Genomic DNA, 15,204 nt, shown 5'->3' on the forward strand with positions numbered 1-15,204 from the left:
GGCTCCAAACCGTCAGTCTGATTCCTGAGCTGGTTTCACTTGGTGGAAACTGTGTGACCTGCAGCATTAGGATTCGTTCACTCGACAGGAGACGGGACTTTTTTTTATTGAACCAGTCGCTGCTGTTTGGTCGTGACGTTTGTAAAGCTCCAAATCCTGTAGGAAGAAGAACAATAACGTCTTTCCCCGAGATCAAATTCACCAAACATTCTCTTTGTTCAGACTTTAAATCCTCGAGGATCTGGAGAATCGTCGCCAACACAGAATGTCTGTCTCTTCTCTGATTGGCTGGAGCCCGAACTCACACTTCTGGGGTTTTTGTGAATCGTCTAGTGTTTTCTGATTTCTGATCTGGAGTTGGAGAGAAATGAAACTGAGCAGAGGCTCGAGGTGACGTCAGACTGGATACAAACTGCAGCGTCAATGAGAAAAACACAAACTCTGACTTTTGTGGTGAGTCTGAGTCTCTGATCTGACCAAGATTTTAAAACTCATATCAGGTTCATCTTGTTCAAACACAAACGTCACACAGGACAGAGAGAAACAAAATTTTCATTCCACATAGACAGGAATCAAAATTACGTTTCTCTCTGTCCCAGGAGTAGAAGAGAAGGACAAACATTAAAGTACAAGACACGACAATATTTATGTACAGACACGACAAATAAAAGTGCAAAAAAATCACACAGTCCAACAGTCTTTAACTTGTGTCCTCTGAGCCGCACACGCTGCACTTCTGCTGCTCAAAACCTCTTAATATTTAGTTAAACTTGTAAAAAGTTTAACAAGTGCTCAGTTTATCGGCCAGTCAGCCACAAGAGCAGCCAACCACAGAACTGCCACGTTTACATGAGAACTTTAATTATGAATAAAAATAATTTGATTCTGAATAAAAGTAAATTCCTCTTTAAAAAGATCATGTAAACACTTAATCCCAAATGAAAATGAGTGTTTGGAATGAAACTTAATTCTGAAGTAAGTGGGTGGTTTGTTCCAAGTTGCTCGTGTAGGAAAGTCCTGAGGAGGATCTCCACCGTGTCCCACCGTGTCCCACCGTGTCCCACCGTGTCCCCCGTGTCCCGCCGTGTCCAGCAGCGCCCACTTTCACTTTCATTTTCATTTGTTACGTTTGTCGTTGAAAGTGTCAAACCAGCCACGTGCTTTTCTCTTGTTCCTTTTCCGTCTCCTGTATTTGCGTTTTGTTGTTGAACTTCTCTGACTTTTTCAGCTCCACGACGTCTTTCTTTCTTTAGTTCATCCAAAATGTCCAGTTTTTTTAAGTTGTTCAGGGGTAAAGGTGGTTTGTTTGTCGGCCTCGCAGAAGCGTTTTGGTGTTTTCTCTTCTTAAAACACACGAACGTTTGGTTAAATCGACCTTAGAACAGAGCGTTTCTTTTCGTAGATTAGAACATAAAGTGGGACTACAGGGAATCGGTCTCGACTATCTGTGTTCGATATCTCGATATTTTAAACATATCGAGATATTTTTTTAAACTCGATATGGATTCTGACATATCGTAAATATCGATATAATGTTTATATTCAGTTCTGATTTTGCCGCTTCACTCGTTTGCGTCTCTGTGCTCGGCCCCGTGGCTCTGATTCTGCTGCTTGTGTCTCATTCACTCCTCACTGCCTCCGTGAACATCGAAAGTTACTAGTACAAGTAGCACCACGAACCTTCTCCACCGTTTACAGACGAGACCATCAGCAGCACATCCGGTCGTGAGTTCTTTAGTCCAACAGAAGCTGAACTGCTTGAGTGGAGCAAGGAAACAACTGTTTATGCAAATGAGTCATGTGCTTAAATTTCGTTTCTGTTAAACATAAACACACGTGTCAAATCTGTATTAAACACATGATCATGTGAAACGAGCTGATGTGGATCTAGAGTCGTTCTGTTTAAATGTCATAAAGTTTATAAAGTTTAGTCATGTAAAGTTTATTTATGCAGAAGATTTGAATAATAATCTGCTGCAGTGTCACTTGTACAGTCGTGTTTGCATCGTTGGGGATCGTTGTGGGATTAAACCTCACAGCTCCTGACGCTGGTGAAGAACATGGATCTGTTCAAATAAAGAACCTCCTGATCTTCTGCTGAAGGAACTCAAGTTCATGTTCATGTTTCTCGTGGTTACAGAGTTGATGTAAAGATGAGCTTGAGTTGAGTTGTTTTATCTTAAATGTGGCAGAAGCACTTTGTTCCAACATGAACTGCGGACATCTTGCACTTCAATAAAAAATAAAAATAAAAAAAACATTGTGGATTTTGGCAGATTTGTTTTTGCAGTTTTCAGTTTTATTAAGTTATTTCTCCTGTACAGATATCGAGATATATATCGTATATCGAGACAGCAAAATATATCCAGATATATTTTTGATCCATTCGGCCCAGATCTCCTCCCCACATCTGTTTAAGAAAAAAGACTGAGGAAAAAGACAGAAATCCATCAGTGTCTCTGTCCAATCAGAACCTTCCCCACCCCCAGACACTCACACACATGAAATAAAAAACATTTCACCAGTTTAACACCAAACAACAATTCAATTTACATGGAAACAACAAGAAAATTTTTATTCAGAAATATTTAATTCAGATTTAAAAAAACAAAAAGCATCATGTACATGGCTAATGTAAAAGTCATGATTTTTTTCTTTTTCATATGACTTGAGTCGTGCGTCGTGTGACCTGAGTTGTGTATCACATGACCTGAGTTGTGTATCACATGACCTGAGTTGTGTGTCATGTGACAGGTTCGGCCAACGCGTGTGAGAAGACGTCGTTCGTGTTCCTGCGTCAGGAGCTTCCCGTCCGATTCGCCAACATCATGAAGGAGATCGACTTCCTCCCCGACAAACTGCTCAGTACACCGTCCCTCAAACTACTGCTCAGCTGGGACTACTACTACTACTACTACTACTACTACTACTACTACTACTACTACTACTACTACTACTACTACTACAGACTCAGCACACCGTCCCTCAAACTACTGCTCAGCTGGTACTACTACTACTACTACTACTACTACTACTACTACTACTACTACTACTACTACTACTACTACAGACTCAGCACACCGTCCCTCAAACTACTGCTCAGCTGGTACTACTACTACTACTACTACTACTACTACTACTACTACTACTACTACTACTACAGACTCAGCACACCGTCCCTCAACTACTCACTGGACTACTATACTACTACTACTACTACTACTACTACTACTACTACTACTACTACTACTACTACTACTACTACTACTACTACAGACTCAGCACACCGTCCCTCAAACTACTGCTCAGCTGGTACTACTACTACTACTACTACTACTACTACTACTACTACTACTACTACTACTACTACACACAGTCCCTCAAACTAGCTGCTACTACTACTACTACTACTACTACTACTACTACTACTACTACTACTACTACTACTACTACTACTACTACTACAGACTCAGCACACCGTCCCTCAAACTACTGCTCAGCTGGTACTACTACTACTACTACTACTACTACTACTACTACTACTACTACTACTACTACAGACTCAGCACACCGTCCCTCAAACTACTGCTCAGCTGGACTACTACTACTACTACTACTACTACTACTACTACTACTACTACTACTACTACTACTACTACTACTACTACTACAGACTCAGCACACCGTCCCTCAAACTACTGCTCAGCTACTACTACTGGTACTACTACTACTACTACTACTACTACTACTACTACTACTACTACTACTACAGACTCAGCACACCGTCCCTCAAACTACTGCTCAGCTGGTACTACTACTACTACTACTACTACTACTACTACTACTACACAGACTCGTCCTCAAACTACTGCTCAGCTGGTACTACTACTACTACTACTATACTACTACTACTACTACTTACTACACTAGACTCAGCTTACTACTACTACTACTACTACTACTACTCAGCTGGTACTACTACTACTACTACTACTACTACTACTACTACTACTACTACTACTACTACTACTACTACAGACTACACAATACTACTGCAATTATTACTTTACTACTGTAGTATATACTACTTAGTGCACACTACACGACTGAGCAGTACACAGACTAACCACAGCAAACCCTACTGGATACCACAACCTAAACACAACTAAACAGCAGGACTAAACCAGGTCTAAACCGGGTCTAAACCTAAAGGTCTAAACCAGGACAGGACTAAACAGGACTAAACCAGGACTAAACCGGGTCTAACCAGGTCTAAACTAAACGGGTCTAAACCAGGTCTAAACCAGGACTAAACCGGACTAAAACGGGACTAAACCAGGAGGTAAAAAAGACTAAACCTAACAAACCAGGTCTAAACCAGGTCTAAACAGGTTCAATGTTGTTGTCATAATCAAATGTTGGATGTGGAGGCCGGTACTGTGTGTGTGTGTGTGTGTGTGTGTAGTGTGTCGTGTCTGTGTGTGTGTGTGTGTTCTTTCTTTCTTCTTTTCTTTCTTTCTTATTATTTTTCTCCTAACCAACTCACCCATTTTTCACCCACTAAACAATGACGAAAAGTCCTGAAATTTTGCCATCTGGTAAAACTCGCGCTTCCCTACGTTTTGGCTATTTCCATTTTCCAAACATAAATAAAATGGCTCGTCAGCGCCACCAAACGACTCAAAAATGCATTAGGGAATACGAATGACACAAAAAAAAACTTGTTCGTACAATCATGAAATTTGACACAGAAGTCGATCATGTCAAGACAAGGAAAAAATATTATTACGCCAACACCGTGTGCTCCACTAGGGGGCAGTAATATTAGCTTAAAATTTGCTAAGCTGTTACGAACTCCTCCGAGGGCGTTCACCCCAACGAGCTCAAATTTGGTCCACATCATCTCAAGACGTAGAACAATAAAAGTTATCCAAATTGTTCACACACGTCTTACGATCTCTGAGCAGTGAAGCAACAAAAAATGCACACAATTTTGGACATTTACAAATTGCTCCCATTTGCTCAAACGAACTCCGATTTCAATGAAATTTGAAACATTTGTTAAACTCTCTGACCTGAAGCTACTTCATGTGAAAATTATTAATTTGGTGCATTAGCGCCCCCTATAGATTGAAACAAAATTTAATATAGAAAAAAATCATTAGTTCCCAAATAGTTGCTCAAAAATTTCTGAAATTTTGCACAAAATTCCCTTTTGGCATCCTGATCCAAAAGTCAATGACACCCATGTCATATTTTTTATGGCGTTGCCATAGCGATGGCATAAACTCTCCATTGGTAAAATCTACAAATTCTGGCACAAAACTATGGCCGATTTCACTCAAATTTCAATCGTTGATTGACACTCCGACCCTGAACAGATTTATATAAGAAAATCTCAGATGGGCGCTATAGCGCCCCCTAGGGAAATTGCATGGTAGTGCAAACATTTACTTTGTTGTAGACATATAAAATTTGGTACACAGATTCATGACATGGTCTTGATCAAAAAAGTCAATGACGACCCCATGCCATTTCCCATCGTGTTGCCATGGCGACAGGCCAAACATCTGCCCTTGCCAATAGGCCCAACAAAAACTTTGGCGTAGCCAAACCAAATTTGGTACACAGATGCATCATGGGAATAGGAACAAAAAAGTATATTACGCGGTTGCTCGGCAACCAACAGGAAGGCGGCCATATTGGATTGATCGAGATTGTCCTCGTACTTGAACGAACTCGTCCTTGGGCGTTTGACCCAGACAGAATCATTCTGTATCATCTAGACAAGTGGGACATTAAAAGTTGTTAAAAGCTTTTTAAAAGGTCACACGGTGTTGCCGTGGCAACGGTGCAAATTTCGGGTTCGTTTTTAGGGCTCACCATCAAACTTCAACGACTGATAATTTGCACAAACTTTGACCAATTTCACTCAAATTTTAATCGTGACTTTACACCTCAACCCTGAACAGATTAATGTAAGGAAATATAAAAAAGGGTGCAATAGCGCCCCCTAGAAAATTTGTATGTAAAAATAAGGTTTTATTTGTCACAGATATACAAAATTTGGTATCCACATGCATCATGGCAATAAGAACAAAAATGTATATTGTGACCACGCCCCTTTACAAACCGGAAGTCCACCATCTTGGATTTTTTTTTTTTTTTTGCCAAATTTTGAAAATTGCAGAAAATTAAATTTAACATTTTTAGGTTTAGGGTTGGGGCTATGGTTAGGATTATGATTAGGATAAGGTTTAAGTTTAAGATTATTAGGGTCAGTGTGAGGCGCGGCGTTTGCGGGGCACGGCGTTTGCGGGGCGCGGCGTTTGCGGGGGCGCGGCGTTTGCGGGGGCGCGGCGTTTGCGGGGCGCGCATTTGGGGGCGCGGCGTTTGCGGGGCGCGGCGTTTGCGGGGCGCGGCGTTTGCGGGGCGGGGCGCGGCGTGAGCGCACGCGAGGGCCGATCATCGCCGCTTGCGGCTATATTTGTTGTTGTTGTCGTTGTCATTGTTGTTGTTGTTGTCGTTGTCGTGGCGTCGCTCTAACTATAAAACGCTGCAGGAAACTCTGAACCAATCACAGACGAGTTCTTCGTGAATATTAAAGAGTCGAGTCTGTGGAGCTGCACATGTAGAAGACGAATGTAAAACACAAACTGAACAAACTCACAGCCGAACGTCCTGAACTGGAACTGGAATGATTCTGCACAAATATGTGTGCGTGTCCATGTGCATGTGTGTGTGTGTGTGTGTGTGTGTCCATGTGCATGTGTGTGTGTGTGTGTGTGTCCATGTGCATGTGTGTGCATGTGTGTGTGTGTGTGTGTGTCCATGTGCATGTGTGTGTGCATGTGTGTGTGTGTGTGTGTGTGTCCATGTGCATGTGTGTGCATGTGTGTGTGTGTGTGTGTCCATGTGCATGTGTGTGTGTGTGTGTGTGTGTGTCCATGTGCATGTGTGTGCATGTGTGTGTGTGTGTGTGTGTGTCATGTGCATGTGTGTGTGTGTGTGTGTCCATGTGTGTGTGTGTGTGTGTGTGTGTGTGTGTGTCCATGTGTGTGTGTGTGTGTGTCCATGTGTGTGTGTGTGTGTGTCCATGTGCATGTGCATGTGCGTGTGTGTGTGCATGTGTGTGTGTGTGTGTGTGTGTGTGTGTGTGTGTGTGTGTGTGTGTGTCCATGTGTGTGTGTGTGTGTGTGTGTGTGTTGTACAGAACAGTGTGTCCCGTCTCCTGTTTCATGTTGTTGTTCTGAGGCTGTTGTTAGTGTCTCTGTCCACGTGAGGCCTGTATGTAGTGTATGTATATGTATATGTAGTGTGTGTGTAGTGTGTACATGTATGTGTGTGTGTGTGTGTGTGTGTGTGTAGTGTGTAGTATAAATACTGCGGTGTCGTGTGAGGGTCACATTCACACTCACTGTCAAAGACAAACGTTTAAAGGCACAGTGAGAGTTTAATCTCTTTTCTGTTTGAAATTCAGTGAGTTTAAACCTAAAACGTCTCTGATCTGAACTGAACTGAACTGAACTGTGTCCCTACACCTGCTGCAGCCTGAGTCAGAGCTGGTGACTTTTGGAGGTTCTGAGCTTCACGAGGCCTGAACATAAACTGAGCTTTTGGTGCAGTAAAAATCAGGACTTCAGTGCTGATGAGGAGTATGATTTTATTCACAGACTAAACAGCAAAATCCAAACTCCAACATGATCCTGTAGAGGAGATTAATACAAACATCTTGGTCACATAGATCCCAGGTCAGTCAGGTCAATCAGACCCAAAAATTTACTTTCAAATAAATTCTCACTAGGTGAGAAAATAAATGTTTGGGTCTGATTGATCCGCCCCGAGAGAGCGGGAAGAATTATTTTTTTCTTTTCGGGTCAATGTGACCCTGAGGACAGCGTGAGGTTAAGACCAGAACACAGAGGCTCACAGCAGCAGGTACAGAGACGCGAGAGAAGATTCTGATGGAACTGGAGCCAGGGTCAGTGGAGCCGGAAGTGTCCCCATGTTCACTTCCTGTTTGGAACACAGCAGTGAGCTCATCACCTCCGTCCAGTCAGTGAGAACTCTGAATTATATTTATGGGACGATCGGAGTTATTTTCCTCAAATGATGTGATTTAAAACTCATCCAAAACCTGTTTTTATCACAAACGTTGAGTCGACTGGTGCAGTCACAGTTTGTGTCGTGTCTTCAGCCTCACGTCTTTACCTCCTGTGATCACCAGGATGACTCTGTGTGTGTGTGTGTGTGTGTGTGTGTGTGTGTGTGTGTGTGTGTGTGTGTGTGTGTGTGTGTTGTGTGTGTGTGTCCTGTGTCTCTTCATGGTTCACGTGTGCAGAGTCAGAGCTCGGTCGTCTGTGCATAAACACTCTGGCATGTGGAGTGGTTCTGGTGTGAAGGTCACATGTCCACACATCACATGACCCCAGGCTCTGATTGGCCGTTTCCCTGCCACACCCCAAAAAAACATCCACTCTGTACATTATGTTACAGAACACAGGCTTTTGTTTTTCTCTAGTGTTTTGGTTTCTTAAAGGTCATGTGGAGGATTTTTAAGTTTTAAATTGTCAGTGAAAGTTTAAAATACCATAACAGAGACGCAGCAGCTTTGTAATTATGACGACCAAAAAAAAAAAATTAAAATCTATCAACTGTGGACGTGTTGAGGCCAGATAAACATCAGCCAATAGAAAACGAGGCTCCCTCATTTTCTATTGGCTGTTTGGTCGTCAATCAAACTCCCTTCATTTCTAGTGTAACTGACTCATCGGCGTGTGGGGATTATCTGGTTTATGCAGCGGTTCTTAGAGGCTTTTTCAAACTGTCGCTTCGTCGCATTTCGCACAAAGTTTGTCGCGATGTTGGACGAGAATCCACGACCAGTTCGCCGCAAAAATAGTCTCGTTTTTGAGGTCGCTGAAAGAAGAAGAGAAGGGGAAAAGGTGCAAAGACAAACTGAGGTGATTCTTGGAGATTTCTTCCAGCGATGGCGTGAATGAAGCAGACGAAGGGTCTAAAAACTGACGCGTCGGTCGATAAAATATTTCTAAACAGGAAACTTCAACAGTAATTCTGAACGTGCACTGGATGTAAACAAGTGTGATTTCTAGAGTAAAGAGGCGGGAGGAGGAGATGTTTCTACTGAGGCTGTGGAGGAGGAAGGAGGTGTCACACATGCACAACATCTGAAAAAGGACTGTCGCTGTATTTCAAAAAAATCCTCTGTACAACCTTTAAAGGAGGTTTAATAAAGTAAACACCAGACACAGACACGTTTACATGATGATTTTTAATTCTCAATTGTTCTGAATTAAAATATTCTCCTTGGAGCTGACATGAAAATAATAATTCTGAACTGAGGTTTCTGTGGAAAAGTGCGTTAACTTGTGAGTAAAAATGACAAAATATTTGATGGGAAGTGTCTTTCGTTTAGACGGTGACGGAGTTTTTGGGGCTTAAAAACACAAAAATCTGAACCCACCTCCAGAGTGTAAAAGTTGAATATTCTCCACCGTAGAGTTTCTGTCTCCACTGACCAAGACACAAAACTCTGGTCACATGTGCTCAGGTCGTGTACGAGTTTACGTCACAAACAAACAGGACACACAAACATCCCAACAAATGTGTAGAATGTGCAGAGACACTGTTAGTGACAGAGAAGATCTACAATCACCTCTGTCAGACTCTGGACGCACCAGGTCGTCTCAGTCGAGTCAGACGGATCTGGACCAGACCTGGAGAACCAGTGGATGGTGGGACGACTTTGTGGAAGGAGGAGCTGATGAAAATGTGTGGAGTGAAAACTTCTGTATGTCCAAAGACAAACACACACAATCCAATTCACACACTTTTGTGTCACCGTCTGCAGCAGATTTACTCCTGAAAACACTCGACTAAACCACCAAGAAAAAGTGAAGACGCGACGACACTTTTGTGTTTCTGTTTAGACCCTCAGCATGTAAACGTGGACTAAGGCTGCGTTCAGTCTGCACCTGAAGTGACCCACACCAGATTTTAAGTTCGTTCACATTAACTGGAAATGTGAACGACCTCGAAAAAACATCGGATTTCACAAAAAAATTGGAATTGAGCGTTAAGCTCTGCAGTCTGAACGGAGACTAAATGTTTTTTATTTCATGTGTGTGAGCGTCTGGGGGGAGGTTCTGATTGGACAGAAACACCAACGGATTTACGTCTTTGGGAAGAAAACACTTCAGCTGCTCCCAGCTTTTCCGTCGTCTGGGTTTGTCTTTCCTCCACGAACACAAACACCATCCAAACTTTTCCTGCAGTGGTTCTGATGATAATTGCGCAGCTGCTCGATTTCCGTTTTCAGCTGCAGATTTCACGACTCGCAGCAGGACAGAGGCTCTTTCTGCAGGAGACATGCGCAGTAGAGCCAAGTGACAGTGGTGCAGGAGGAACAGGAGCAGCAGATCCTCACACACAAGACTAGAACCTCTCCACACTTCACCAAAAACATCTGAACACAGAAGTCACAGGAAACACACAAACCAGGAACAAAAGTGCCACTTATAGTCTGAGAAATACGGTAAATATTTAAAGCTGAAAATGTCTCTAGTTGAGGAAACCTTTACAAACATTTACTCATTTTCGCAGATGCAAGAAATGGAGTAATAATAAAATGATACATTTATAGTTTTAATAGTCATTTTATTCATCTAATTTTAGTTTGTAGATTCAGAAAACCTCTTGGAGCTGCAGTTTTGAGCTCCTGGTTTAGTTGGAGTCAGTGACACAGAGGAAACCGGAAGGACACAGGGAGGTGAAGTCAGCTGCTTCTCTTTCTCTCTCTGTTTCTCCCTCCGTCTCTCTTTCTTTCTACTCCCCTCCCTCTCTCTCTATTCCTGTTGTCTCTCTTTCTTCTGCTTTCTCTCCCATCTCGCTCCCTCCCTATATTTATCTCCCTGCATCTCTCTCCATCCCCTTCCCCCTCTCTCTCTCTCTCTCTCTCTCTCTCTCTCTCTCTCTCTCTCTCTCTCTCTCTCTCTCTCTCTCTCTCTCTCTCTCTCTCTCCGTCTGTGACCTTTCCCCCAGTTTGTTGTCGTCAGAGGAAGTGTGAAGTGTCGTTGTTGCAGTTGGCTGTGGTCGACCTCTTTGACTTTTCTTTCGCTATAGACCTACATGTGGAAATAAACAGTATATTCACATGTCTTATTCACATGTTTTATTCACATGTTTTATACACATGTTTTATACACATGTTTTATACACATGTTTTATTCACATGTCTTATTCACATGTTTTATTCACATGTTTATCTGTGTTTATCTGTGCGCCTCAAATCTAAACCATCAAACCGATAAGTCGGATCATAAAGTGTAACAGTGTTTTTCTCTCAGGTGTTTGTTTTTTCCGTGACTCTAGAATCAAACTCTTGACTCACACGAGGCAGTGAGAGGATTTATTTTAGGCACATAACACGTTTGTGTCTGTGACAGTTTTATTTATGACTCCTGTGGATCTTTATGTTCATTTGGCAGAGGTGGGACTTTAAACACACGACCTGGACTCGAAGTCAGACTCAAGTCGCCAATTTAACTTGAGACTCGACTTGGACTTTGATGTGTGGATCTTAATTTGTTTAATCTCATTAATACTTGTTGATTCTTCTGGTAGATCAATTTTCTTTTGCTTTGTTCCTGATTGTTTGGATGTAAGATCAGTTTTGGCTTAAATGATCCTTGTTCTCTGAGGTTTGTGAGATTCATTTAACAGAATGAAATTCATATGAATTTTAAAAATGGAGAAACGTCTTCGTGGTTGATGTCGAAACACTGTGCAAAGGTTTAGTAAATTCACAATAGAAATCGATGTAAACACGGCTTATTTAGCAGAACTTTTGAATGTCTTTGTGTCTGAAGATTTGAAAAGACTTGAACATTTAAGTTTAAGGACTTGGACTCAACTTGGACTTGTGGACCGCAGACTTGGGACTTGACTCGGACTTAAGACCAAAGACTTGGGACTTGCTAAACAACGACCTGTTTCCACTTTTGACATCTGGACTGATGTTCTCATGGTTCTCACATTTCAGACTTGATTTTGATACAAAGGAACAGAGTTGATACGACGGACGCGACTGAAAACATGTTTAAAAAGTACAGAAATAAAATTAATTCTGGAGCGGAGGACACTTTTTTGTTTAGGAATCAAATTGTGTCTCAAATCCTAACGCTAATTTTAAGGCATCAAAAATATTCAACACTACAAACAAACATTCATACGAACACAACTCTTAAATAGTCTTTATTTTAATTATTTTAGATTTTAATGTGTTGTTCATTTTGTGTTTTATGATTTTAATAAACGTTGAAGACTTGCTCGTGTGCTGCTGTGCTCCGAGTCGGTCGTGACGTTTCTTCTCAGTGTAATGATGAGACTAAAGCTGTTGTTTTTGCGGGTGCTCCTCAGGTACTCCCAGAGCCTGCTGGACCTGGTGGACTTCTTGGAGGAGGATCCCTACGACAAAGACGTCCTGAAAAAGTGAGGCTCTTTCTCTCTTCACAGATTTTTACCCTGATGAACAGAAACACTGAATACAGAACCACTCGCCGTCGTCTCCTCGTCTTCTTCACTTCTGAGTCGGACCGTAGACTGTAAAAATGCTGTTGGTCAAATCTCTTTGCTAACTACACTTTTTCAATACAAAGTGAATTGGAGCTAGAGCTGGTGGAGCCCATGATCACTTCCTGTTTGGACCGCAGCATTTATATTCACAGTCTGTGGTTCTGACACAGCTCTGGTAAAAAACTGGCTTAAAATGCAGCTCCAACCCAAACAGAAACAAAGAAAACAGGAGATTAAAACATCAAAATTATATTAATATTGTGATCTGTACTGAATAGATCTTTTTCACAGCGTCTGAAGTGTCTCGCTGTAGGTTTGTGGAACTTCCTGTTAATGTTTTTCTGTGTAAATGTGTGTGTAAATGTGTGTGTAAATGTGTGTGTAAATGTGTGTGTAAATGTGTGTCATTCTCCAGCAGCTTCATAAATCAAACAAAACAAAACAGACACACTTCTTACATCCACAACAAGGAGATTTAATGTTCTGAAACGTATCAAACATTAAGGCGGTGAGGAGGTCACACTGGGACTTCAGAACCATGTCCAAGCTCAGATCTCGTCTAAAGCCTCGTACGTTTGTCCACAGCTGAGACTTTGGCTCGGCTGAACGAGGACTTTAGTCAACGAGTCCTTTGTGTGTGTGTGTGTGTGTGTGTGTGTGTGTGTGTGTGTGTGTGTGTGTGTGTGTGTGTGTGTCTCTGTGTGTGTGTGTGTGTGTGTGTGTGTGTGTGTGTGTGTTGTGTGTGTGTGTGTGTGTCTCTGTGTGTGTGTGTGTGTGTGTGTGTGTGTGTGTGTGTGTGTGTGTGTGTGTGTGTGTGTGTGTGTGTGTGTGTGTGTGTGTGTGTGTGTGTGTGTGTGTGTGTGTGTGTGTATCGCAGCACGACTCAGATCTGCAGAGACGTCGAACTGCACAAATCTCTGTGTCTGTGCAAATATTGATCATGAAACTGATTTTAATAGTAACAGTTGAACGAGTCTGAGTGAACAAGTTCCTTCTGTTTTCTTCAGGATCAGAACATGAGTTGAGTTTGTTGTGTGACTCATGTGACTTGTCGTTCGTTTTCTTTAAGTTTTGTTCTTTTTACTCATGATAGTTGTGGATAAATTGTTCATGAAGAACAGGAGTGTCAAACATACGGCCCGGGGGCCAGATCTGGCCCTCCAAGACCTTTAATGTGGCCCTCGACTGATTTTCTACTCAAATATTTGAATGATATTTTCTATTACCCAAAACATGCTCCAGGTCTCCAGAACAGTTGATAGTCAAGGTTAGTTAAATACAATCAATCAATGAACCTGTCCAGGGACGACAGGTGGAAATTAGCACTGATGCTACAACCTGATGTACAATGCATCTCTCCTGTCAAGGTTAATGCGAAAATTGTGCCCTGTCCCTGTCTCAAATAAATAAATAAATAAATAAATAAATATTAAAATGTTAATTTTGTGTGGTGTTTATCACAGCAGCGTCTCCAGCGTCTCTGTACGTGGCCCCTCCCACCAGAGCAGCACAAATGAAGACTTGTCTCTTTCCAAACGCTCTTAAAGGACGATGGTTTTGACTGTTGACCGTGACACCCTCATCAGAAAAAATGTCCAACATGAGAAAAGTGGAGCCGAGTGCAGGATTTTACAACAAAAATGGACTTATTCCTGTTTACAGACAAGTTCATGTTCAAACTTTGTGTTGAAATTGTATTTTTCTTAAAGTTTCAGGTTGTTCATAATATTATAATATTATAATAAGAAAGAGTTCATCAATTCAAAAAGATTTATGTAATAGATTTGTGTTTCTCTGCACAAATATTTGAACTTCTTGTTATTTTTGGGGTTTATATGACATGAGTTTTCTGATCCGGACACTTTGGATCAAAGTCGGTTGGATACGACCCCCGGAACAAACTGAGTTTGACTCTCCTGATGTAGAATGTTTCTCCTTTGTGGAGTTTGTTGGTTTTGGTGATGATGATGTGACATTTATACACACATTTTATTCAGCACAAAAGGTCTGTTGTAATAAAACTGTTTGGTCAAACTTTGGGGTAATTCAAAGGTTCGTGCTCAGCTTCACCAGCCTGTGCCCTGGTCTCTGTGCCCAGTTTCACCAACCTGCTGATCACCATCCGGAGTCGCCACAACAACGTGATGCCCACGATGGCGCAGGGAGTACTCGAGTATAAAGACGCCTTCGGAGTCGACCCGGTCACCAACCAGAACGTGCAGTACTTTCTAGACCGATTCTACATGAGCCGCATCTCCACACGCATGCTCATGAACCAGCACAGTGAGTACTACTACTACTACTACTACTACTACTACTACTACTACTACTACATCTCCACACGCATGCTCATGAACCAGCACAGTGAGTACTACTACTACTACTACTACTACTACTACTACTACTACTACATCTCCACACGCATGCTCATGAACCAGCACAGTGAGTACTACTACTACTACTACTACTACTACTACTACTACTACTACTACTACTACTACTACTACTACTACTACTACTACTACTACTACTACTACTACTACTACTACTACTACTACTACTACTACTACTGACTACTACTACTACTACTACTACTACTGACTACTACTA

General features: G+C 41.9%; 1 protein-coding gene across 2 annotated transcripts in view; it reads left to right on the plus strand.

The window, feature by feature from the left end:
• Nucleotides 1–15,204, plus strand: part of pdk4 (pyruvate dehydrogenase kinase, isozyme 4) — a 32,853-nt gene that overhangs the window by 6,047 nt on the left and 11,602 nt on the right. For both annotated transcript variants that reach the window (XM_055157252.1, XM_055157254.1), the window contains exons 2-4: nt 2,755–2,895; nt 12,438–12,510; nt 14,693–14,877. In XM_055157252.1, coding sequence (XP_055013227.1) covers nt 2,755–2,895; nt 12,438–12,510; nt 14,693–14,877 — 399 coding nt within the window. The remainder of the gene's footprint in view (nt 1–2,754; nt 2,896–12,437; nt 12,511–14,692; nt 14,878–15,204) is intronic.

This window comes from Boleophthalmus pectinirostris, unplaced genomic scaffold, assembly GCF_026225935.1.
Source record: "Boleophthalmus pectinirostris isolate CB_2022bp ecotype Guang Dong unplaced genomic scaffold, ASM2622593v1 HiC_scaffold_21, whole genome shotgun sequence".
Lineage (NCBI taxonomy): Eukaryota > Metazoa > Chordata > Actinopteri > Gobiiformes > Gobiidae > Boleophthalmus > Boleophthalmus pectinirostris.